The sequence below is a fragment of the Rana temporaria genome, chromosome 8 (genome assembly GCF_905171775.1).
Source record: "Rana temporaria chromosome 8, aRanTem1.1, whole genome shotgun sequence".
NCBI lineage: Eukaryota > Metazoa > Chordata > Amphibia > Anura > Ranidae > Rana > Rana temporaria.
The window spans coordinates 51,591,106-51,614,769 of NC_053496.1; the positions used below are offsets into that span (position 1 = coordinate 51,591,106).

At 39.9% G+C, this 23,664-nt stretch overlaps 1 protein-coding gene across 6 annotated transcripts in view; it reads left to right on the forward strand.

Moving 5' to 3' along the window:
* The window catches only part of MYOF (myoferlin), a 517,119-nt gene that overhangs the window by 82,388 nt on the left and 411,067 nt on the right, over positions 1-23,664 (forward strand). For 3 of the 6 annotated variants that reach the window (XM_040361778.1, XM_040361777.1, XM_040361781.1), the window contains exons 6-17: positions 695-843; positions 3,997-4,125; positions 5,321-5,383; positions 7,506-7,556; positions 8,710-8,740; positions 9,900-10,015; positions 11,895-12,021; positions 12,804-12,907; positions 12,991-13,059; positions 14,827-14,870; positions 15,216-15,298; positions 17,459-17,497. In XM_040361778.1, the coding sequence (XP_040217712.1) occupies positions 695-843; positions 3,997-4,125; positions 5,321-5,383; positions 7,506-7,556; positions 8,710-8,740; positions 9,900-10,015; positions 11,895-12,021; positions 12,804-12,907; positions 12,991-13,059; positions 14,827-14,870; positions 15,216-15,298; positions 17,459-17,497 (1,005 nt within the window). The remainder of the gene's footprint in view (positions 1-694; positions 844-3,996; positions 4,126-5,320; positions 5,384-7,505; positions 7,557-8,709; positions 8,741-9,899; positions 10,016-11,894; positions 12,022-12,803; positions 12,908-12,990; positions 13,060-14,826; positions 14,871-15,215; positions 15,299-17,458; positions 17,498-23,664) is intronic. The other 3 variants (XM_040361779.1, XM_040361784.1, XM_040361780.1) reach the window with 2 other exon arrangements.

The following is a 23,664-nucleotide window of genomic DNA, read 5'->3' on the forward strand; positions in this document are numbered from 1 at the left end:
ACTGCGTCGGGTCCGCGTACGTTCGTGAATTTGCGTATCTCGCTGATTTACATATTATTTATCGTAAATCGGCCATTTTTAAATGGAAAAAAAGATCCGACAGTGTAACACTGTCAGATCTTAGCCCTATCTATGCGTATCTGATTCTATGAATTAGGCGCATAGATACACCATCGTATCTGACTTACACTGGTCCTATCTGTAGATACACCGTCGTATCTCTTTGTGAATCTGGCCCTTGGTGTTTAACAAGCATAAGGTCAATTTGATCCGGTAAAGTGTGTAGAAGCATAGCATTGGCACGGAGCACTAAGAGCTGTTGTTTGCGCAATGAAGCTTTTTATAATGGAAGGATATCTTTTTTAATGGACTTTTGAAATATATGGGACTATTTGTTTTATAGATTTAGATATTCACTGCATTAAAATATTTGATTTAGTTTAGTCTTATTTTATGACAGAGCTGTGGTATAGGCAATTTGTGATCACACAAAGGGCCAAATGTTGGTCTTTCCGGTGAACCGCAGCAGTCAGAAACACTATAGGGTATGTTCAATTGATTAGATGGGAATTGCATATAGATAGTTTAGCTTTTGACACATTTAAAGTGACAGCGCTGTATACAATTTTTTTTTTTTTATCCTGTAAAATGTGTATATTTACACAAATAACACCATTAATCATTTCCCATTCAGACAATGATGAAGAAGATGATGTTGTCGACTCGGGATTTAACCCATTTATACCAGGTGTTCCTGGTCAGACAGAAAATCAAATCGCTCGACGCCTTACCAAAGGAAAGAAAACCAGGAGGTTTATTTCAAACAAACCTCAAGACTTCCAGGTAAATCCATGGCAGAACATATAATACGATGTGTATACTTGATGAGGAAATTAACAGGTCACCATTTAAAAACCTACATTCAGATTCTCCTTTTCTGTGTTTTTTTTTTTGTTTGTTTTTTAAGGGGGTTATTCAGATTAAAGAGGCACTCCAGGATTCTTGAGAAAATAAGTCGGCAGCTAAAATTTTTGTAGCTACTGACTTTTAATATTGGCACATTTATCTGTCCACTAATCCAGTAGTGGATTATTTTTCAATTGGCTTTAGGGTGCCGAAACCGCCATCTAAGCTAAGGGAAACCGGCTGTGAAGCCTTGCGTGTGTGAAGCTCGCTGCACTTTGTGAATGGCCTGGTGGCAGAGGAAGGAGGAGAGGGTCCAAACTGGCAGCTGAGTTTGCCGTGGTGAGATCAGCTGGAAGTGGAAGCTGATACCCGTCAAACAAGTTTGTGGCATTGGAGGGGGAGGAGGCAAACCAGCAGAGCTTACCCTTTTGGGTTGAGTTCTGCTTTAAATAGTATAGGCAATGATGGGTGTGAATGGAATAGCCCTCTTCTAATAATTATACTTTTCACAAATATAGCTTAGAGTAGACCAGACCAGTATTATTTGAAGTGTATGTGGGGGGGGGGGGGGGCATATTTAGTACATCTCTCCAATACATGCACATTTCAACATGTGTTTTATGCTTTTAAAGACCCTGCAAGTACTAAAAAAAATTCTCATTGATTTGCCTGAAATGTGCTCGGCTCCTAAGTCCTCTAGTAGTGGGCCGACAACACAGCATTTTTGTGGTGTCAGCCTTGCCCATTTTCCTTTTTGTTAAATTGCTCAAACCCATTCTTATGCACAAAATAGAAACTAATAATTTTGTAATCCCAAAATAAAAACTAGGAATATTTAGACTCTTTGAGATAACAGAAATTTGTGCACATGGCAACTCTGAATTTTGATATTTTTTGTACCCCTTTTAACAGATGTAGTATATTTACCTGACCCTAATTTAGCAAGTAGCTCAAGTTCTTTGTTATAATTTACTTACATGTTAACTTTGCGGTTGTACATTCTGACAGTGGAGGCGTTATTGCATTCTGACAGTGGGGACTCCTCTGCTGTCAGAATAACACTGATCAGAACTTATCAAAACCATTTTCCAAAAAGACTGTTAATGATAATTTGATCATTAGATAGACTTCTCACATTTGGCAACAGCTATAGATGGATTGAAAATTCAGCTGGTCCCTGCTGAACTGGCCACATTTCAATCCATCCATGGCCAGCTTTATTTTTAATACCATATAAAGTAATCTGAATGTTGTCGGCGACAGGGCCATAGAGTCCTCTTACCTTCTCCTGTGCTGTCGTTTGTCTTGCTGGCTCTACCAGCGAGATGTTCCTCCCTTGCTTCAATATTGCTAGGAATTCTGATCCTGCAGCTTTTCCATTGGGTACAGTGACAGCTGCACCTTGGTAATTCTGCCATGGGTGGGGTGTCGCTAGCAACAGAATAGCCAGTGTGACATAAACCTTAGGGCCGTCTGTTGATGTTTTGAGATGACTCCTACTGGAATATCCAGACTGCATTGTAAAGCTGGCCATAGGCGCTGCGAATCTCTCCCGAGAAGCTATTGTGTTCTCAGAGGGGGGCTATCCTAGGCTGGGAAAACCCACAAAAAAATTGCCACGGCAATTACATGAAAAATCCGACATGCTGGTTGTACCAAAGTTGATCGATTTAACTTGGGTAAAATCAGCCTGTCAATACATGATTTTAAATCTCCCTGCTGAACCCGCCATCATTTGAACTGGCTATGGCCGGCTTAAGTGCAGCTTTAGCCCCAGCACGTCCTTGTTTTCCTTCAACGTGAACTGATAAAGCACTGATAAAGGTTGGATTTGGATCTATAGAAACAACTCTTACAGGTATTCATCCATTTAAAGCAGTCAAAGGGTGTGCCCTCCTGCATAAAGCTGCAGAGAACACTCTTGGGTGAGAGGGTCTTGTCATATTTGTCAGTCATGTGACATTAATTTAGTCTCCGTGATGGCTTTCCTCCTACTCTAAAAACTAAATTAAATGACCAAAGAAAGTGCAAAGTTCATTTGTAAACAGTAATGTGATTTATAAATGTACCAACATTTTTTTTTTTTGGCCACTGTTGGGCAATACCAGTGTTTTTTTTTTTTTTTTTTTTTTTTTTTTTTGACAATTTTAATTTCCTAGGTGAACCCAAAGTTAGAGCCACCAAAGTAAGCCATTTTTCTTCTTAATTACTGATATCGGAGTGCCCATATTAACCTGGAATCCTGAGATCAGGGATAGCAAATTATTAAAAAAAGGAATTGCATTCATCTGCTTTGCATGGACAGTGCTCCAAAATCAATTAGTAAATACAAATGTATTTAAATTTTAAATAAAATAAAATTTAAATTTTAAATAAAATGTTATTAAAATTAAGTTTTTATAGTGGCCATTTATATTCCTTAAAGTTTAAAAGGCAAAACCTTGTTTAGTCTTTTGGATAGAGTAGAGAGAGGGATTAGAACACCTATCAGGTTTTTATTGCTGTCTGTGCCCCCGTTGGGCAGATTCATCCTCTTTATTTGTTTACTGTTCTCACCGAAAGTAAGAGAGAATCCGCAATTTGGGGTTGTCACCAGAATAGGATTTGAGAGGACATCTTCCAATGGGGACACTAGTTCTGGTGACCATAACCAGGGATTCCCTCACTTTGGAAAAATTTCCTTTCACTTCCTGTTTAAACTATCAGGCTAATCTCCCCAATGGACATGTGGCAAAAAAAAAAAAAAAACCCTTCAAAGTGTTATATAAAATGGTTTCCAAGGACATGTGGCTGATAAGAAGAGCGCAAAAAAAGCCTGCCGTTCTTTCAATTGGCAGAGGCGCCCAAAGTCAAAGGATAGGCATGAGTTGCCTGCTTTAGTAAAACATCCAATTTACTTTATTTGACCATATATAAAATGTGTTTCATGGCTTTAAATTGCCACTTCAAGGTGATAAAAATAGGTGTCTTTGGGTAAAAAATAGGTATTTATGTCGCTGATGACGCCTGGTGTATTTTTTTTTTTTTGTATTATGTGATAGTTTTCTTTGGCTAAAGGTGACTATAGTCATGGTTTCACATTTTTTTCAGATTCGTGTTCGGGTGATTGAAGGACGTCAACTGTCTGGTAATAACATAAAACCGGTTGTGAAAGTTTGCATTTGTGGACAGACCCACAGGACAAGAATCAAAAGAGGAAACAATCCATATTTTGATGAGGTATGTTCTCCATTGACCTCCAGCTATGTATATTTCAGTTTTTATGAGCTCTACTAGTTGCATTTCAGGCATGCCATCTAGTGGAATGTTTGAAACTACTATTACTGATTGTAATTGTTTTAAAATGGTTGCTTGCGCTAGTAACATCTTATATTTTATAGTTTGAAGCCAAGCTTTGAATATAAAACGTCACAGAATAAGTTTAACATTTTTACATTTACTACATATTTTGTAGTAATATGTCTTCTGAGCATCTTTTGCGCCCAGAGACTGATGAAATAGAAAGTGTTAGCATGTCTGTGTCAGTGCCTGTATCTCCACATTGTCTAAGATTTGTCAGCTATGTATTACCAAAAGTTGAATTTACTTGTTACATTGTGATACACTGTATACTCTTTTTGAAAATTTCATAAATAAACAATTAAAAAAAAAAAAAAAAGTGTTAATTTATATAAATTATTTAAAATTTATTTTCTTTTTAATTATTTCCACAATGTCATTTCAGTGTTGTTTTTTTTTTTTTTTTCTTTTACTCTGCAAGAGTTTTTTTTACATTTTTGTAGAATATAAACGCTTTTCTACTTTCTAGAATTCCTTCTCTTCTTTAGATATAGCGGATATATATATATATATGTGTGTGTGTGTGTGTGTGTGTGTGTGTTTCTCTAAACAAAAATAAAATCTCTATCTTTCTATATACATTAGAACTTGTGGTTAGGGATGAGCTCAGGCGTGTTTTGGATCCTAGTCCGAAACCAGCCTGAGGTATCCTTCCAACAAACTGTCACTGCACAAAGCCAATCATAAGGCTTGATTCACACCTATGCATTTTTAGTGCTTTTTGCAGATTTTCTCTATAGAATGTGTTCCATAGGAAACCATGTTAAATGGACTGTAGTGCAAATCTGCAAAAAGCACAAAAAAATGCATAGATGTGAATCAAGCCTTAGAGAGCGAGGCATTCCCCTCCCTGCAACCTTGCATATACATGTTTCTTGTATGCATTCAGCTACAGAGCGGGGAACACCTTGGTTACGTATGATTGGTCCAGAACAGGCAACCTCTTCCTGGTGTCATATCTTCGGTGGGTTCAGATTAGATACAAAAATGCCTGCATTTTATACCTGCTTGTGACCATGCTCCATTCTGTGTTATCCCTTTTTGTTTTATTTTTTATGTTCTTTTTATTCCACAGATCTTTTTCTACAATGTGAATATGTCACCATCTGAGCTGTTTGATGAGTCCGTATCAATCAGAGTAAGAAACAAATGATATTGTGGAATTTTAAAAATGTTTTGGTCAATCATTGTCGATCAGGAGATCATTGGCAGTGCTCTTTTTTTTCTAGGGCCTCTTGCTGACGTTAGTGGGCAACACTTCATGTAACAATGTCAAACTCCTTTGTACTGCTCTGCCTCTCAACCAGTTTAACCACTTCCACCACCTTCCTGCCCAAGCCAATTTTCAGCTTTCAGCGCTGTCGCACATTGAATGACAATTGCGCGGTCATGCTACACTGTACCCAAATGAAAATTTTATCATTTCGTTCTCACAAATAGAGCTTTCTTTTGGTAGTATTTGATCACCTCTGAGATTTTTTATTTTTTGCGCAACAACTAAATAAAGACCGAAAATTTTTATTAAAAATTTAGGTTTTTATTTTTTTTCTGTTAATTTTTTTTGTAAATACGTTTTTCTTCAATTACGGGCACTGATGGGCACTCATAGGCAGCACTGATGGGCTGCACTGATGGGCACTCATGGGCGGGCACTGGGCATAGATGGGCACTGATGGACACTGAGGGGTGGCACTTCAGTCAGTGCCCATTTGTGGGCACTGATTGGCATCGATTGTGCTAGTTTTTTTTTGCCTATTTCTCTATTGGGCACTGGGTGGCCCTCCCTGGTGGTCCAGTGTGGGCATCCGAGGGGGGAGGATGTGCTGATAAACAATCGGCGCGAACCCCCCCTGTCAGGAGAGCCACCGATCAGCTCTCCTCTACTCGCGAGGAGGAACAGGAAGTGAGAAATTCAGACAAAGAAAAAAAACTTTTAGAAGAGAAATCGTAGGAAAAGGTAAGTGAACCAACAATTCACTAGCTTAAAGGAACTGTAACAGAACCCCAAATGGGACAGGGGTTAAAGCCGTTTAGGATATTCCATTCCCGCACACAAGGCAGCTATCGACACTCCACAATCCGGCCAACACGACCCATACAAATTCCCCCAGGTCTGACAATCTTTATTGAGAAAGCAGGATCTTGTATACACAAAAATAATACTGCAGTAATCAAATGAACAATGACCCAACTCCACCCACAACATCATACAATGGTTCCTAATGAGCACCCTCAATACACATCTTTTAGTATACATGTTGACCTAATTTACATGAGCTAATTAACTACAGCTGATGATTCATACACCTGACCTTTAGGCTGTCTGTTACTTACAATACACACATTATCATCAATAGACCTCCACACAATACAGGGTAAATTAGCACAAGCCACAATGAAAGATCCTCAAAAGCCATCCTAGATTCATTTACATCACAACAGACAGGCAGGTGGCTGGAGTTGATGACATTAACACCTAAGGGCCCTTTCACACGTGCGGACGAACAAACCGTTTATTACAAGTCCGTTTACGGACTTGTAATGTATCCCTATGGCATTGCAGACATAAGCGGATGATGCATCTGCTAACGTCCGTAATGATCCGCGTCCGCAAAGTTCTGCTTTTTCAGACGGAAGAAAACCCTATTTTTCGAACGTCTGGCGGAACGGATCGGATGAATACAGACACGGTCCGTATTCATCCGATTCCCCATAGGGGAGAGCAGAGCAAAGACAGGGCGGTCTCTGCACAGTGTGCGGGGACCGCCCTGTCCGCTGACAGCTCAGCGGGGATTAACGGAGGAATCCCCGCTGAACCAAACGGGCTAACGGAGCGGATCAATACGGATCCGCTCCGTGTGAAAGAGCCCTAACAGTATGTGTCCCCACATTATGAATGAGTCACTCTTTCAATTAACCTGTTGAGTTCAGAATCAACAAACAGCAACCAGTTTTCCACAGATATTCTGGAATATATTGTGGATAATAATTACATATTAGTCCCATCTCAGGTAGTCCAAGATATATTCTGACTGTCCATTATTTTCTGGCTCATGCTTTCTAAGAGCTTCTGGGTCCCACGGGCCCTCCCGTTACAGGAACCTACTTTAGAAGATAAAAAGCAAACTTTTACAACCCCTTTAATCTTTTGTAGTAGCTGATATTTCGTCTTGCCCAGAAAACGCTTTGCCGTCTTTATGTAGTCACCACTTTTTGTATAAAACTAAAACATACTATTTTTTTTTCTTTTTCTACTACAGTTATTCAACTCTGGGTCTATTCGAGCTGACAGTTTAATAGGAGAATTCAAGGTAATAAAAAAAAAAAAGGCTCTGCAGAGAGCAGGGACTGCATAGGTTTGTTCTCTGTGCTGGAAAAAGGAGTAGCTCTTGTCTGTTGTTTTTGTGTTCGTAAAATAAAACTAGTGTGATGGGGCTTTGCCATGATTGTTTTGGGTTCCAAAATTGTTTTTTACGAAACTGACGCAAACCACAAAATTTAACTCGTGGCCTAAACCTTTACCTAACCTGTAAAAATAAATATGACTTAAGCACCATAAAAATCAAAAGCAAACGTTTATTATATTGAAGCTTACTGATTCTTATGAGATGGCTGCATTTTTATTTTTTAAACGTTCAGTTCTTCGTTTTCAAGTGGTGTTCCAAGCTGTTTTTCTACATAACAAGCTGTAGCAGCTAGGGATTTGAGACAAACCATTTTACCACTGACAGAACTGCTTAACATGGTCACCTTTTTTATTTATAAAACCTTTATTCCAAAAGTTAGAGCAATTTGTTGTTGAATCTAAATACGGGGGCACTATAATACAGGAGGTATATGACTAGCAGGATCACCAGGTGAAAACTGAGGGGGGGCAGACAAAACCTAAAAAAAGAGAACTAATGCAGCTACAATATATTATATTTTTTATGTTGTTTTTAATTCATATTTAAACTATTCCTGAACCCATGTTAAAGCCTAACTCTTAAATTTGACCAGACCTCATAACCCTAAACCAGAACCCATCCATTATTTGTATTGGTTTTACATGAGCCCTGAATTGATTAAGTTTGCATACCTGGTGGCAAACATTTTTTGAAGCAAATACAACTAATCTGCAATGGAAGCCTGGAGATATTACCCTTCATTGGTGAACTGTCTTCTGATGATTTGAGATTTGGCATAACTACACCCCCGAGGGGGTCACTGCAAAGCTAAAGGCAACACAACTTATGGTTTTTGTGTGATTGTGCTACATGTTGGATTCAAATCACTGAAAAATGGTTAAAGTCTATTCTATTGGGTCAAATAAGCCCCTGGCTTGGCTTCTTAAAGTTCTCGGATGCTTCAAAAATTAGGATCGTTCTGTTCAATTTCCAAGAGTATTAATTTACTTTAAATGCATTGTGAATTTCTGTCTTGGAAGAAAGTATAACAACAAATGTGTTTCTTTTACAATTCTAGCTTGATGTTGGATTTGTATACGATGAACCAAGTAAGATTTTTTTTTTTAATTATGCTGTTGTAATGCCAAACTTATTTCACTGCTTTAAAAGGATTCTATAGTGTTCCTTTATGTATTTTTCTTTTATTAAGCCCAAACTGTATTTTTTTTTTTTCTGAGAAGTATGACCTATTACACATTCATATTTTACATTTACTTCTTGTAGCCATGGGGGTGGCTATCTAACACAATAGCTGCAGTTTATGGGCTCATTCTGTTTAGTGAAATAGACTAACATAGTGGGGGAATCAGATTACACAGACTGCTGCATAGATGGAAATACCTGTTTCTGGTAACAGGTCCATATATTTCTGTCTAATATACCTGGAAATGTTCCTTATTCAGTGTGCCAGTTAGTTTGGCAGTTAGTTTGGCAGTTAGGTTCTTCAAAGTAGCCACCTTTTGCAGCAGACACATCTCTAGAACTGTTAAGAGGAGACTGTGTGAATCAGGCCTTCATGGTAGAATACCTGCTAGGAAACCACTGCTAAAGAAAGGCAACAAGCAGAAGAGACTTGTTTGGGCTAAAGAACACAAGGAATGGACATTAGACCAGTGGAAATCTGTGCTTTGGTCTGATGAGTCCAAACTTGAGATCTTTGGTTCCAACCCCTGTGTCTTTGTGCGACGCAGAAAAGGTGAACGGATGGACTCTACATGCCTGGTTCCCACCGTGAAGCATGGAGGAGGAGGTGTGATGGTGTGGGGGTGCTTTGCTGGTGACACTGTTGGGGATTTATTCAAAATTGAAGGCATACTGAACCAGCATGGCTACCACAGCATCTTGCAGCGGCATGCTATTCCATCCGGTTTGCGTTTAGTTGGACCAATCATTTATTTTTCAACAGGACAATGACTCCAAACCCACCTCCAGGCTGTGTAAGGGCTATTTGACCAAGAAGGAGAGTGATGGGGTGCTGCGCCAGGTGACTACCTCTTGAAGCTCATCAAGAGAATGCCAAGAGTGTGCCAAGCAGTAATCAAAGCAAAATGTGGCTAATTTGAAGAACCTAGAATATGAAATATATTTTCAGTTTCACACATTATATATGTGTGTGTGTGTGTATATATGTGTGTGTGTGTGTGTGTGTGTATATGTATATATATATATATAATTATATTATATTATATTTTTTTTTTCTCCCAATAGGTCATGCAGTCATGAGGAAGTGGGTCCTGCTCCAGGATCCTGACGACCAGAATGCCGGGGCTAAGGGATATCTCAAAGTCAGCATGTTTGTTATTGGCACCGGTGACGAGCCACCTGTGAGTTCTGCTGTGATGTACACAATTGTATATGAATGAAAACATTTACCCTATGCAACTGAGGATGGTTTAGTTATTTGCTGTAATGCAACCAAGAAGAATCCAACCTAAATTGGTCAAACTGGAACTGCAATCTAAGGGACTCTGGGCAGTTGCGGGACATCCAGTGCCCAGGGTCACAAAGTCACCGGAAGAAAAAATGTATCAGTTAGTGATGTCATTGGAAGGATAAAGGTCCATGGCGACACTGAAAGGAAAAGCTGCCCTTGCATCAGTTGTGTCAATGAAATGAAAAAATGTCCCTGCATCTGTCGTGTCACTGGAAAAAAAAAGGCTGCTGCCTCTGCATCCACTTCTTTAGGATGCATGTACACAACTCTGAGGTGGATGCAAACGCAACAAAAACAGGCTTAACATGAAGGACGGTTCTCAGCCCCCAGTCTGTATGAGCCTAAGGGAGGGTGGTTGGAAGGCAATAAAAATGACAGCTCAACTGCCCGTTTTACTGCTCCCTAACCACAAGTGTAAATTAACCCAGGATGTAGGGTGGTTATGAGAGGGGAGCTCTGGGGCTAACTTGTTCCCCCCCCACCCTCTATGCACTTACAGTTCAGTGTAAGACAGGCAAAAACTCGGGAATGAAGAAAGCTGTATCTTCTTCCCTTGTCCCAATCATGTGATATGTACATGACAAGGGGAGGTGGGAAGAAGGGCAATCTGTCCTCATTCTCCTTCAGGTGCCTTTCCTGAGAAAGGTGCCTATGTCTTCAGTACAGGCATTGCCCTGCCTTCTCTCTGGCACACTTTACACTGCTATTGGAGGGAGGAAAGAGCAGTATCCCCCCCTCCAGCAGCAATTATGACCCCTGCACTGGACTCCAATTTTAATTACCAGAGTGAGGGCAGCATCGCACCCATCATTCAGGCAGCTGGAGAGCATGGCACTGACTGGCTCGCAGCCCCTCCTCTCCAGATGGCGCAACTGCGTCCACAGCAGGCTCCCCTTCTGCCCTCCATCTCTGCCTTGCCTGTGGGGTGCCCTCTGGATTATGCTACAGAGGATCACATAGGGCTCAGATTCAGGAACTATTTTCATTTGAGCAGTTGCAGTGTTTTTGTCATGTACCTGGGTGAAGAGCCTGACACGCTGAGGAAGGCCTCTTATCCCTCTGACTCAGAGGCACCTGATGGCAGACAGGAGGCACAGGAGTACAGAGTGGCACGAGTTGTTCATGCTAGCATCAGGGCTGGATGGACTCTCTGAAACCAGCAGGAATGCCGGATGGATGCCAGTGAGCATGCAACAGCAGACAGGTACAGTTTGGAAGCAGACAGGTGGTGAGCAGAGGAATATAGACAGAAACTCGCAGCAGGCAGTCCAGCAGTGATGGGGACAGAGGCAGAGTCGGGCAGACCAGATACATAGGCAGTAGTGAAATAAGGTTACAGGCTGAGTTGGTAACAAAGCAGCAGCAAGGGACAAAGGCAGAAGCAAGATCAAAGGCAAGACTGGGTCAGTGTAGAGTTAAGGAGTAGTTAAGCCAAGCCAGAAACCATAGCTGAATGCAGAGTAACAGGTTGCAGGTATGCACAGGAACGCTGTAGACAAGACGGCACTGAAACCTAGCACAGGCTCGGTTTAAATGGCCTGCTTGGTGCCAATGTGAGTAACACATATGCACATGCACACAGATATGCATGAGCACATGCATGTATAGGAATATTAATTGGCCTATGCACAGTATGTTGTCCAGAATAGCCATTTTGTCTGCTGGTATGCCTTTATTGACAGTTTACCTAAATACCATTGATGCATATTGACAAGCTTCACTTGTTTCAAATGACATGGCCATAGCATGTAATGCTTGCTTATTTTCAGGTGGAAAAGAGAGACAAGGAAAATGAAGCTGATGATGTAGAAAGTAATCTCCTCCTTCCTCCTGGAGCAGCACTTAGATGGGTCACCTTCCTCCTGAAAATCTACAGAGCTGAGGATATTCCACAGAGTATGGAGCTATTTCTACATAATGAACCTGTTCCTTTGGTCAGGGTGGTTTAACGTTGCACTTGACATCATTTAGGTTGGGGTTGGGTTAACTCTGCACCATGTATCATTACAAATTGCCACAGCAAGAACATCTCAAAAGTAGACCTACATGTATAAAGAATCCAATCCATATAGCAACACAATGTCATTGATTTGAGCACTACCTACAAAACTACATCAGGTCTCCTTGTTTTTCTTGGCTTGGTCAAGGTGCCAAGATCTTTTTATATGTACATAGACGATTTAAACTAACCATGCTTTGGGTCTACAGAAAACCAGACGTGTATCCTGGCCCAGTATTCCACCATGTTTTGTTGGGCTATCAGGGGTGAAAGGGGAATAACACTTGCAAATGCTGATAATTTATGAATTTGTAACAATCAGACTCCTAAATAAACCAAAGTGGTCTCATGCAGATATTGATTTCTTCAGAAATGAATCTGAAGTGTTGAATACTTGTAGGTCTACTCAAGAACAAAACAGAATAAAAAGGATTGTTGAGCAATGCTGCTTTATTTGTTATAGATTGTAATGTGAGCATACAGCTTGGAAGTGAAAAGTAGAAGGCATGGATCAGCCCCTGACTTCAGGGCCTCAGGAGATACAATGTTCAGCTAATATAGGTAGCCATTACTGTGTCACACCAATAAAAGCTATGTTTGAAAATGAATTTTAATAGATGGATATTTATGAATGTTGAAGTAAAGATAAATGATCACTATGTCCTGTGTCTTTTTATAGTGGATGATGCTTTTGCACAATCGGTTAAGGAACTGTTTGGAGGAGACTCGGACAAGAAAAATCTAGTTGACCCATTTGTAGAAGTGGCATTTGCTGGCAAAAAGGTATTTCCATCACAATATCGAACCATATGTTACTTTTGTTTTTGTGTGATCCCTGTCTATACTTCGTATTTTTTTTTTTTAAGGTCATTACTAAAACAATAGAAAAGAATGCAAATCCAGAGTGGAACCAAGCTGTCAATCTTCAGATAAAGGTTGGAGACCATGGCATAAACAAAATTGTTGGTGCCTGTACAATTCATTGAAATAATGTTTCATTCCTCCTGAATTGAAAAATAAATAAAATACATTGTCTTGTGTAAACCTGAATGCCTTTGGTATGTCAGAGTAAAGCAAATGAAAGGTGACAAACGATGATAAATTATTTCATATTTTACAAAGAAATTCAAAAATGACCTGTAGATATTTGTTGGTACCCCTAGAAAAATGTCTTCTATCTTTTAATCAGCCTATTTAAATTGAGAAATGTAGTTTTTATGCTGTTTTGTATCGTGTGTGCACCACACTGATCATGGACCAGAGAAAGCAAATTGAGAGATTTGTCTGAGGAGATCGGAAAGAAAATTATAGGCCTGCATGTTGAAGATAGACAGGCTCCGAACAGCTTGAAATTCCTGTCAACACAGTTGCAAATATTAAGTATAAGACCTGTGGGTGTGTAGCCAACCTCCCTGGATGTGGTCGTAGGAAGAAAATAAACCCCAAATTGAACAGAAGTATAACGTTAATGGTAGGCAAAGAGCCAAGGAAAACTTCCAAAGAGATTTAAGCTGGATTCCATGATGAAGGTACATTACTGTCTGATCTCATCATTCCTAGCTTTTTGAGTGACTGGTGCGCTCCAAGGAAGATTCACTGTTGAAAGAAAAACACAAATGGCCATATTGGCATTTTGAAATTGTTAAAATGCATATTGGCAAGGCATAATGTTTCATGGAGAAAGTCTGTTGGATAAATAGAAAATAATTGAGCTTCAAAGGCAAGCGTTCAAATGCCATAGTGGCTGTGAAACATGGAAGAAGCTCCATTTTTTTTATTTTTTTTTTCATTCTTAACAGTTTATTGACAAGTCATCTGAGCAGATTTCCTTACATTGGTTTGGGAGGTGCTCTTAAAGATGTGCCCGCAGGCCTGAACCTTGGTGGTGTGCGATTCTTGCGTGCCTCACGAGAGCGGTTTCTGGCCACCTTTCTGTGAATGGCGCAGCTAACGCAGTACTGCAGCTTTGCATAAAGCTTAGGCAGTGCAGGTTTGCTGGATCCAGCAAAAGATGCCTTAAATTTGTGTAGGAGACAAAAAAAAAATCTCAAGATCATCAAGAAATTTGAGTGTGACATGTACTGCCCATTGTCAGAAATCTGTCTGTCACAGGTCATGGCTCCTCCACAGGCTAATGATCCAAACGCACAGCTAATGACACCCAAGAATAGCTAAGAACAAAACATTGGGCTATTCTAAATTGGCCCTCTGTGATCTCAAATCTGAAACCTGAAGAACATCTATTGTAAGGGTTGCAATCTGGAGAAAAATCATCCCTCAAACCTGAGATTGCTGGAGCAACTGCTTTAGAAGAGTGGCCCAAATTACTTTTTGGCAGATGCATAAGTTTCACTGAGAAATCGCTGGTTTGCAGTGACTGAAAGCATGTACAACAAAATAAAGGTTACGGGTACCAGGATTTTTTTCAATGCCATTGTATTTTGTTTTATTATTTTAAGATATTTAGTTGAATCAAAAGTAAAGTCTAATTTTATTAAATATGGAACAAACCGTGGATGACTATTTTGTAATTTTCAAGTTATTTCAGAGAAAATTGTGGGTTCCATATTTTTATTTCGAATTAATTTATTTGTAGAAGGGCACATACAAATTTTTTTCTGTCTGTATATAGACGTAAATATACAATATATACATGTCTGTAAATATATATACAATGACAAAATGTGTTTTTACTTTTTCAGTTCCCATCTATATGTGAGAATATAAAGCTAACAGTTTTTGACTGGTAAGTAATTGGCAGCTTTACACGATTTTTAAAATGAGTAAACCTGTGACTGGTGGGCTTATTCAGTAAGAGTAAAAGCCTAAAGCAATAAATCGCTATTTAATTTACACTGACATTTGATTACTGTAATGTACTGCAATATATATATTGCCATTGCTGTCTACACGTTTATTGAATATGCCATTATGTTATGCAGCCATGAATAACAATTCAATTGTATGGTTTTCGCTGATCAGATTTTGTCAAGGTACTCATACACAGGGTTATTACACTTGCAATTTAGGAATAATACACTAATGTAATTTGATTAATGAATTGTACGGGTTTATCAAATGCTTTGTGTAGGGACAGACTCTCCAAGAATGATGCCATTGGAACAACTTCTTTGAGCTTGTCTAAGATTGCTGCTTCTGGTGGTGAAATGGAAGGTGAGATCAATTATGTGGGTTATGGGTTATGACTTCTTCCTTCTACACAGAGTGACCTCTTTACCTTTTTCACGAACCTCTACCCTCCCTTTACTCACCGCTTTGGTAGAACTCTTCTGCATATAATCACATTATGTAATATAAGAATATAAAGAGAACCAAGCCTTAGCACTTCCCTGCCTAAGCTTCCGGATGCACCAAAAGCTTGGTTTCATCAGATCTTCTCTTGGGTAATCTGTTCAACCATTCTAGAGAACAGATTATGGGGAGGGGGCCTGTTAAGTCCTAGACCTGTTGAGCTCTAAATAGTTTAACATTTGTCAATAGCATTGCTGGTTTTGATGTTCAATATTAAAGGCATCTGCCACAAAACAAAACAAAAAAAAAACCCTTCAAAGACAAGTCAATGACAGAAGCTGCTTTTTACCAACTCTTCTTCTAGTCCCCTGATAAAAAAAAATTGACAATCAAAGGGTTTAAAATCCGTGCCCTTGAACTAGCTTGATCATCATTTTTTGACAGATTCTTTTGTAATATGTCATGACTGGTTGCATATTTTTAATGATAAAGTGGGAAAGATGCTGTTTTATGTGTTTTTTTTTTTTTTCTTTGTCACTGCTTTGTGCCAGAATGTGATCGAGGTGTAGGATGTGCTTTTATTTTTGCTTTACTTACTATTTTTGTATGTGGAATCATTTTTATATAGACCATTACGTTTTTATAAGTTGATGATGGGCAATATGACATTACTTTTTGATTCCCTAAAGTGGTTTTAAAGGCTCAAGTTTTTTTTTTTTTAGAATAGAATGCATGAAGGTAAAAAAAACTTTTGTGCAGCAGCCCTCTAATACTTACCGAAAAACAAACCAGGCGCCTCTAAGTGCAGAAGTATAAAACTTGTAAGATCCCCTAGAGGGTTAAAAACACTTAAAAGATAGTGGATAAAACAGGCATGTAGCAGGTAAGTGTGTCCAGGAAATGTTCCAGTGGCAGGGCAGTCCCAGTCTGTGATAGTAAAGCTTCCAGGGAAGTCCACGAGATAACAGCCGACTTGTGCTGTGAATGTTCAGGGGACACCATATTGCTAAAGCCTGGGGATGACGTCAGAGGAAGCGAGACAGAAACCAGCATGCAACACAAACATGGCTGGTCACTGGCTGAAGAAGGAACCAATGAGCCTATTCCGAAACACGTCCCGCCTCTATGACACACTTCCTGTCCACTTCCGGTTTGTGTTCCATGCTGGTTTCTGTCTCGCTTCCTCTGACATCATCCCCAGGCTCCAGCTTTATTGTGTCCTCTGAATATTCACAGCACAAGTCGGCTGTTATCTTGTGGACTTCCCTGGAAGCTTTACCATCACAGACTGGGATTGCCCTGCCACTGGAACATCTCCTGGATGCACTTACCTGCTACATGCCTGTTTTATCCACTATCTTGTAAGTGTTTTTAACCCTCTAGGGGATATTAAAAGTTTTATACTTCTGCACTTAGAGGCGCCTTGTTTGTTTTTCTGTTTCCATTAGAGATTGTTTGTCTCCCTGAGTGCTGCCTAAAGTGTGTGAAGATTTGCTACCCTCTCCAACACAGACTTTATCTGTCAGGATTCAAATGCTTGGAGCGCCCTGGATATTCACTTTTTTTTTTTTCTGCCTCTAATACTTATCTGAGCCCCATCACGATCCAGTGATGTGCACAAGAGCCTCGGCTCTCCAGGGACTGTCCCTCGTTGGCTGAGACGGCGACGAGAGCCATTGACTCCCACTGCTGTCAAACACAGCCATTGAGCCAGAGAGAGGGGCCAAGCCACGGCTGTGTGTGTTGAATGGACACAGAGCAGTGGCTTGTGAGCAAGCCTGCTCTGGTGACCCCAATAGCAAGCCTTTTTCTCTAGAGGCATTTGGCTGGAAGGAGGGGCCAGGAGCACCAGCGGGGGACCCGAGAAGAGATGGATCTGGGGATGCTCTGATCAAAACCACTGCACAGGGCAGGTAAATATATATATTTTTTTTTTTGTAAAAACTTGCCTTTAATATTACTTTAGGTTAATATTTTTCAATGCGTCATTTAATTCGTTATAAGATATTAAAAAGGTTATTATGGTTTATTGCAGTTACTGTAAATCATAAAATGTTTAATGGTTTTCTTTTTGCAATATAGAAAGTGACACGATGACATTTGGGTCTTCAGCACTGGAAGGTGTATATTGTGGTGTGATTTTGATTTCATACCCCACTGCCCAAACTGTAGATGAGTCTGTAGAGAAACAAAGAGTTTATTCATAAGAGCAGTGATGAGCAGTTATCCATGGCAACCAATAAGATTTCATCTTAAATTGGTTTAAAGCAGTCAAACTATTAAGGGATTGGTTGCCATTCATTCATTTGCTATGCTCATTTCCCTTTCTTGTACATGGAAAACAGTTTTGGCAATGGGACCCGCAAAAATCCTGCTTCTTCACCTGCTTGTGTTTCCTTCATATTTCTGTAAAATACATAAAACAGACTGGATTGTTGTAGTCCTTACTTTGATCAGGAAAATACAAAATCTGTATTTGCCTTAGCACAGCCAAAAGGTGCTATAAATGTTGTCCAATCAGATTCCTGTTATTTTTCTAGTTCCTGCTAGAAACTAAACTAATATCTGGTTTGCTATTGGCATTAATATATCATTTCCCATGTAGTAATATTTATGAATGGGCACCACTGCGAAGAAAACATGGCTTGCATGTATGAAATAAAAAATGAAACGCAGCCACTGTGCCCCCCCCCCCGCTTGCTCACTGTCTGCCCGACACTTGCCCTATCTCGGTGGAGCAGCGGGTGACGGCAGCGAGCTGTGTCCTCCCATGCATCTCCCCTCCTCCTCCTGATAGGTGTCCAATCACAGCGCCTGTCGTTTTAGCCAATCAGGTGACTGGTAAAACATCCGCGCTTCCCGATTGGCGGAGAGAGGCAGTTCAGTGTTAGAAAAGCGAATATTCATTCACTGCTCTAACACACCTGGGTGAACTGCGAGCATAATGCTCTGCGCTTGTAGATCACCTTTTTTTCTATGGCTCTAATCGGGGGCATTAAAAATACATGCCCGCCGCTGTAATTCAGGCGCCCGGCATCTGTAAAGGGACCAGGCGCCTAAATAGGGGGTGGCTACAGCGGCCATGGATAGATTCATGCTATGCAATGCAGACATCTATCTATGATGCATAAAGGTGGGTGGCTGGAGAGAGGGGGCGGCGCCTGTGCACAAGGCTCTGGCCCCTCCCTTTCCTTCACACCCCCTAATTTCTTCCTACCTGGTCCCAGCTCATTTTCACAAAGCTGACATGATACTGACGCAAAAAATCCCAGTACAATAGGGGTTCACATGCACATTGTAGCCAGAAGTGGCAGTAAAGAGCTCAATGTCTAAACACAATGCCACAGAGAGCACACGCTGTGAGATAGTTTCTGTGAAGCACAGCTTGGCTCCCCTTCACCCGTCCCGCCTTCTTCTGGCCTGGGCGGGCCCCTTACAATTGTAATGGCTGTACCCCCCTGATGGCGGCCCTGGCTATGTATAACAAAACATCAACACAAATGAATAGTGAGATTAGCATATAAACATAATAAAGTTCATTGTGCGATGAAACCTTCCATATATGAAAATAGACTTAAATAGTATGACTGTGTAATCAGTCCAAATAGTGAGTGAAAAACAAGTTCATTCCAATGATGAGTATGAAGAACAAGCCAAACATGGCTTTAAGTGGAGTTCCAGCCTTTTTTAATGTTTTTATTAAAAGTCAATAAACAGACACTTGCCTGCTCCACTGTCCAGCGACTCCATGGAGCGACCTGTTGGAGCGCCTTGAGGACTGGAGTTGAGAAACACTGTCTTAAGGCCTATACACACAATCAGAAAATTGTACAAAAAAAAAAACTTTAGAAGCAATCGTATGATGATCTGATCGTTTTGGTACACAGCTTTCGTCTAAAATTTTCAGAAGGGACAAACTCAAAATGTTTTCTCGTACGATACCAGATTGTACAATTTTTATTTAATTGTATCTAACCACTTCAGCACCGGAAAGGCTTTCCCCCCCTTAAGGATAATGACCAGGCCATTTTTTTGCGATACGGCACTGCATCAACTGACCATTGCGTGGTCATGCAACGTTGTACCCAAACAAAATTGACGTGTTTTTTTATTTTTCACACAAATAGAGCTTTCTTTTGGTGGTATTTGATCACTTCATACAAAAAAACAATACAAATACACTAAAACACATGACATCACTTCCAAATTTGTATTGCCGTACAAGAATTTTCATAGTTTAGTAAACTCTCCATTTTCAATCTGGAGTCTAGCATGATAATCACATTGTGTACGTGTGTGTGTGTGTGTGTGTGTGTGTGTGTGTGTGTGTGTGTGTGTGTGTACTAGGATTTAATTTGGTGTCAAATGCAAGCCGTATTTTCTTCATAGTGGATCTTAAGGCACATATAAATTATTTAGCTCTTTGAAGAAATCAAACAGGTCTACAAGGATCCAGTCCTGTGCAATTTGCATGTTGCTTTACAAGCTCATACTTTGTATTGTTAAATACTAATTTCTTAGTACTAATGACTGGTTGTTCTGATCTAACATTTTTCTAAATGCTTTGCTAAGAATTGATTTACACACAACATAAAAAATTTATATTTTTATCTATACTACCGACCATGGTGTTCTGTTAAACAGATAAATAGTGCAGTATGTCCGGCTAATATGGTGGGCTTATTTAACCCTATAATTCAAGGATCAATGATGAACGTTACCATGACAACAGTCATATTTGCAGCAGGCCATAGTGCAGAAATAGTTGAAATCGGGAGCACAGTCCTGTATTTATGTGTTACTATAAATTTACTGTAGCAGTATGGGCGTCTTCAGGGTGCAGAGAAGCATTGATCTATTTTTGTAAAGTGATTTTTTATTTATTTTTGTAAATCTGTATGAGGTAAATATCCATTGCTGAGGTCTTCCATTAAATATGCTTGTTGTGTTTTTTTTTTCTTCGTCCATTTGGGACACAGTCATTCACTTTTGGGGTATACTGCTTCTTACCGGAGAATTGGACTCTGGCAAACAAAGTCATCCCAGGATGCCCATCCTATGATCAGCATGCCTCGGTTTCTTTGCTAGTGTCCTAGGAGGATGAATGTCTTCATCAGTTCTGCATTGTAAAAAACGAACCTATTTTTACTACCACTATTTTTTTTTTTCCGTCAATCAAGACACTTCTCTACATTGCTGCTACATCTGGTCTCTTTGCTTGTAGTTTTTATCTGGCACAACCACTCTCAGCCTGGATTTGGAGTTCTGCCTTCATACGCTGATAGAGCCTTGCGTTGCCTGTGAAACAGTCCTGCTGCAATGGGCTCACACTCCACTAATTGCTTTGGTGGTGCTTGCAGCATGCTCCGTTTATGTGGCCAATGTCTGGAATCATGTTACCCTTTGATTCTAGGGTCCATCACATTGTTGGCTTCTTCCCTAGCTCTGGCAGATGTGTCAAGCTCCTTGGCCCTTTCCGTTGAGGTTTTAACTATAGTCATGCAAGACTTTGTTTTCCACATCACCCAGTTATTTGTTGACTCTAACAGCAGAGGTTACAAGTGTGCTCCTGTGCCTTCTCTTGAAGATGCTCTATCTATCTGATCTGCCCACAGTCAATAAGACTAATTCTAAATCGCTTCATTCTCTGACAACTTTGCCGTCAGTCTTTTGCCATTATGCTTCAATTAAGACACAATTTTGGCTTGTTTTGAAGCAGTGTGCACCACTCTGAGTCTAAAGGACTTTACTAAGAAACCCTAAGACAACAAATACTTTACTGATGCACAGGCTGTTCAAAGTCTTCCTCTATGGACACTGGAAACACCCTGACAAGTGCTTATTAGCATATGTTTAAAGAGGAATTTGCTAAAGTAGGCTGCCCCACTGTGAATACATTGTCTCCCTTAAGAGGAGAACCATGATTGTGGGCAAAAACGCACCTATCTTTAAGGGTCCAGATGACTAAGGATTGGAACCCCCCCCCATAGCTTTTTTTCTTCGTGGCAAGCTCTGCTCTTCATCCATATTAGCTGTGTCTTTGCTTTGCCAAACTGTCTAGGTAAAGTCCATTTTAAAATGTAGCTGGTTACTACTGCAGTTGATCACTTTGTCATTTGTGGAGAAAATGGTTGTAGCTTTGATCTACAGCTGTGATGGGTTGCTGGAGGTTTCTACTTGCGTCTCCTGTCATTACACATATGGAGGAAACTAAAAAATTGTTTTTTAAAACCCATGTTAACAGACATCAGATCCGCATGCCCTTTGGGGAAGACCAAATTATTTGAATCCACTCTGATAGCAAGGATGCTACTGGCGGCAAGAGTACATATCAAAAAGATATTAAGGCAGAATGGGCTTGATTTACTAAAACAGGAGGATGCGAAATCTCGTGCAGTTGTGCATGATGGCCAAATCAGCTTCTAACTTCAGCTTGTTCAATAAAGCTTTGCCACAAATAAACTGGTAGCTGATTTGGTTTCTATGCAGAGCTTCACCAGGGTCTGCATACTCCAGTTTTTGTAAAGCAACCCCAATGAGTCCAGAGATGGGCAACACAATTGGTGAAAGCTCTGGAGGATAAAATGTGGAGAGACTTCAGGAATTATGTACAGTCTTGAGGAATGAAGGGAAAGAGAGATATCCCTGAAAGCTTTTCACAGTACTAAAACCCAAAGGGGGCATCTGCTCCATCTTGAATCCCAGGGCACTGAATGTCTCCATTCAAGTGAAGACATGAAATCCTACAGGTCTGTCATCGTCTCCCTTCACCAAGGAGACTGTTTAACTTCCGTGGACATCAAGGATATGTACTGGCATGTCTGTGCTTTTGTTGGAAGTCTCCTGAGGAACATAGGTTTAAAGCTTGTGTTTTTATGATCATGCTGTTGGTACGGTTTTGCCACAAAAACGAAGGTATGCTGATGGTAGGGAAGGTTATCCTGGGCTAGCATACATTTTTGTTTTGTTTACCAGTGTTCACTCTTCCTGCAAGTGACAGTATAACCCAAAGATGAATGACTTCCTGTGTTTATCAATGGACAAGTAGAAAAGGTTTTTACAGTGAGTACAAATATCCAGTTTATATGGTTTGTCCCGTTCATCTGAAAGGTTCAGTCCTGTTAGCCACTGTGTACATGTATGCTAATCAGAGTTCTGACCTTAATGGCCACATGTTTTGTGCCAATGCCTATGACTATTGGCACTGAGGATAGGCAAATTACATGTTCAGAAGAAGTCCGGAATGGTGGCACCCCTTTTTTTTTTATTTCTATGAGATTTCCCCTTTCCTTTCTTTTTGTGATGCATTGTAGGCAAGGTGGCAAACCCCAGAGGCAGTAGAACTTTCCATATTACAAGCCGGACATCTGCAAAATGTTAAATTATTTATTCATTGATAAAACAAATGTTGATTTACCTTGACTCCGTAATATCGCATCATATTTATCATTTATATTCATCTAATCAGCTAGTGGAAAATCATCAATCATCTCATAATCAAAATCATTATTAAACCAATCAAAAATCTTCATTTAGCCTTAATGTGTCTACTGGTTATCGCTAACAAATTAATGCCCGTGTGCAATGTATTCCATGTTTTAATGCAAAGTGACTTGTGCATCAGGGACTCATCACAGGCACAGACAAATCTCTAGTGTTGTTTAAATATCAGATTTAACTTGATTGCACTTGTGAATGACATATATATTACTTGAAGAAGAAAACAAAAAAAAAGCTAAATATTAAAAATACTAATTATTTGCGATTTCTGAAAAATAGTTTGTTTGAGGCTATTTTATTCTGTACCTATTTTGCAGAAACATGTAACTTGGCTTACTCAAAAAGAATACAGAATAAAATGGACTTTTCACAAAAATACAGGTTGCTCTTATATGAATAAATTCTTGTATCCATGAGCAAAAAATTATCCTTTTTAAATGTTTGATGTTTTATTCCTGAAAGCAAGTTTCTTTAATCCCTTCCTACCTGCAGTCTGTAGATTAATGCTCAAATATCCGTCTAGCTTTGAGACCTCACTGTTGGGAACCGATCCATGTGGTTCCTCATTATGATTGCCATGTCAGCTAGGTGAACAGCTGAGGGTGACCACATTGTACCAAAAAAAACCTTAGGTAGGCTAATTGGTCATGGAGGTTAAGTCATATTAACCAATTCACTTTGACGCTGCTAAATGTGATCTGGGCCACAATGACCTCTGATCATGAAAGGTTTAAAGGTTTTCTGGATGAACTCAAGCTGTGAAATTGAGACCTGCACTAGAAAATTGA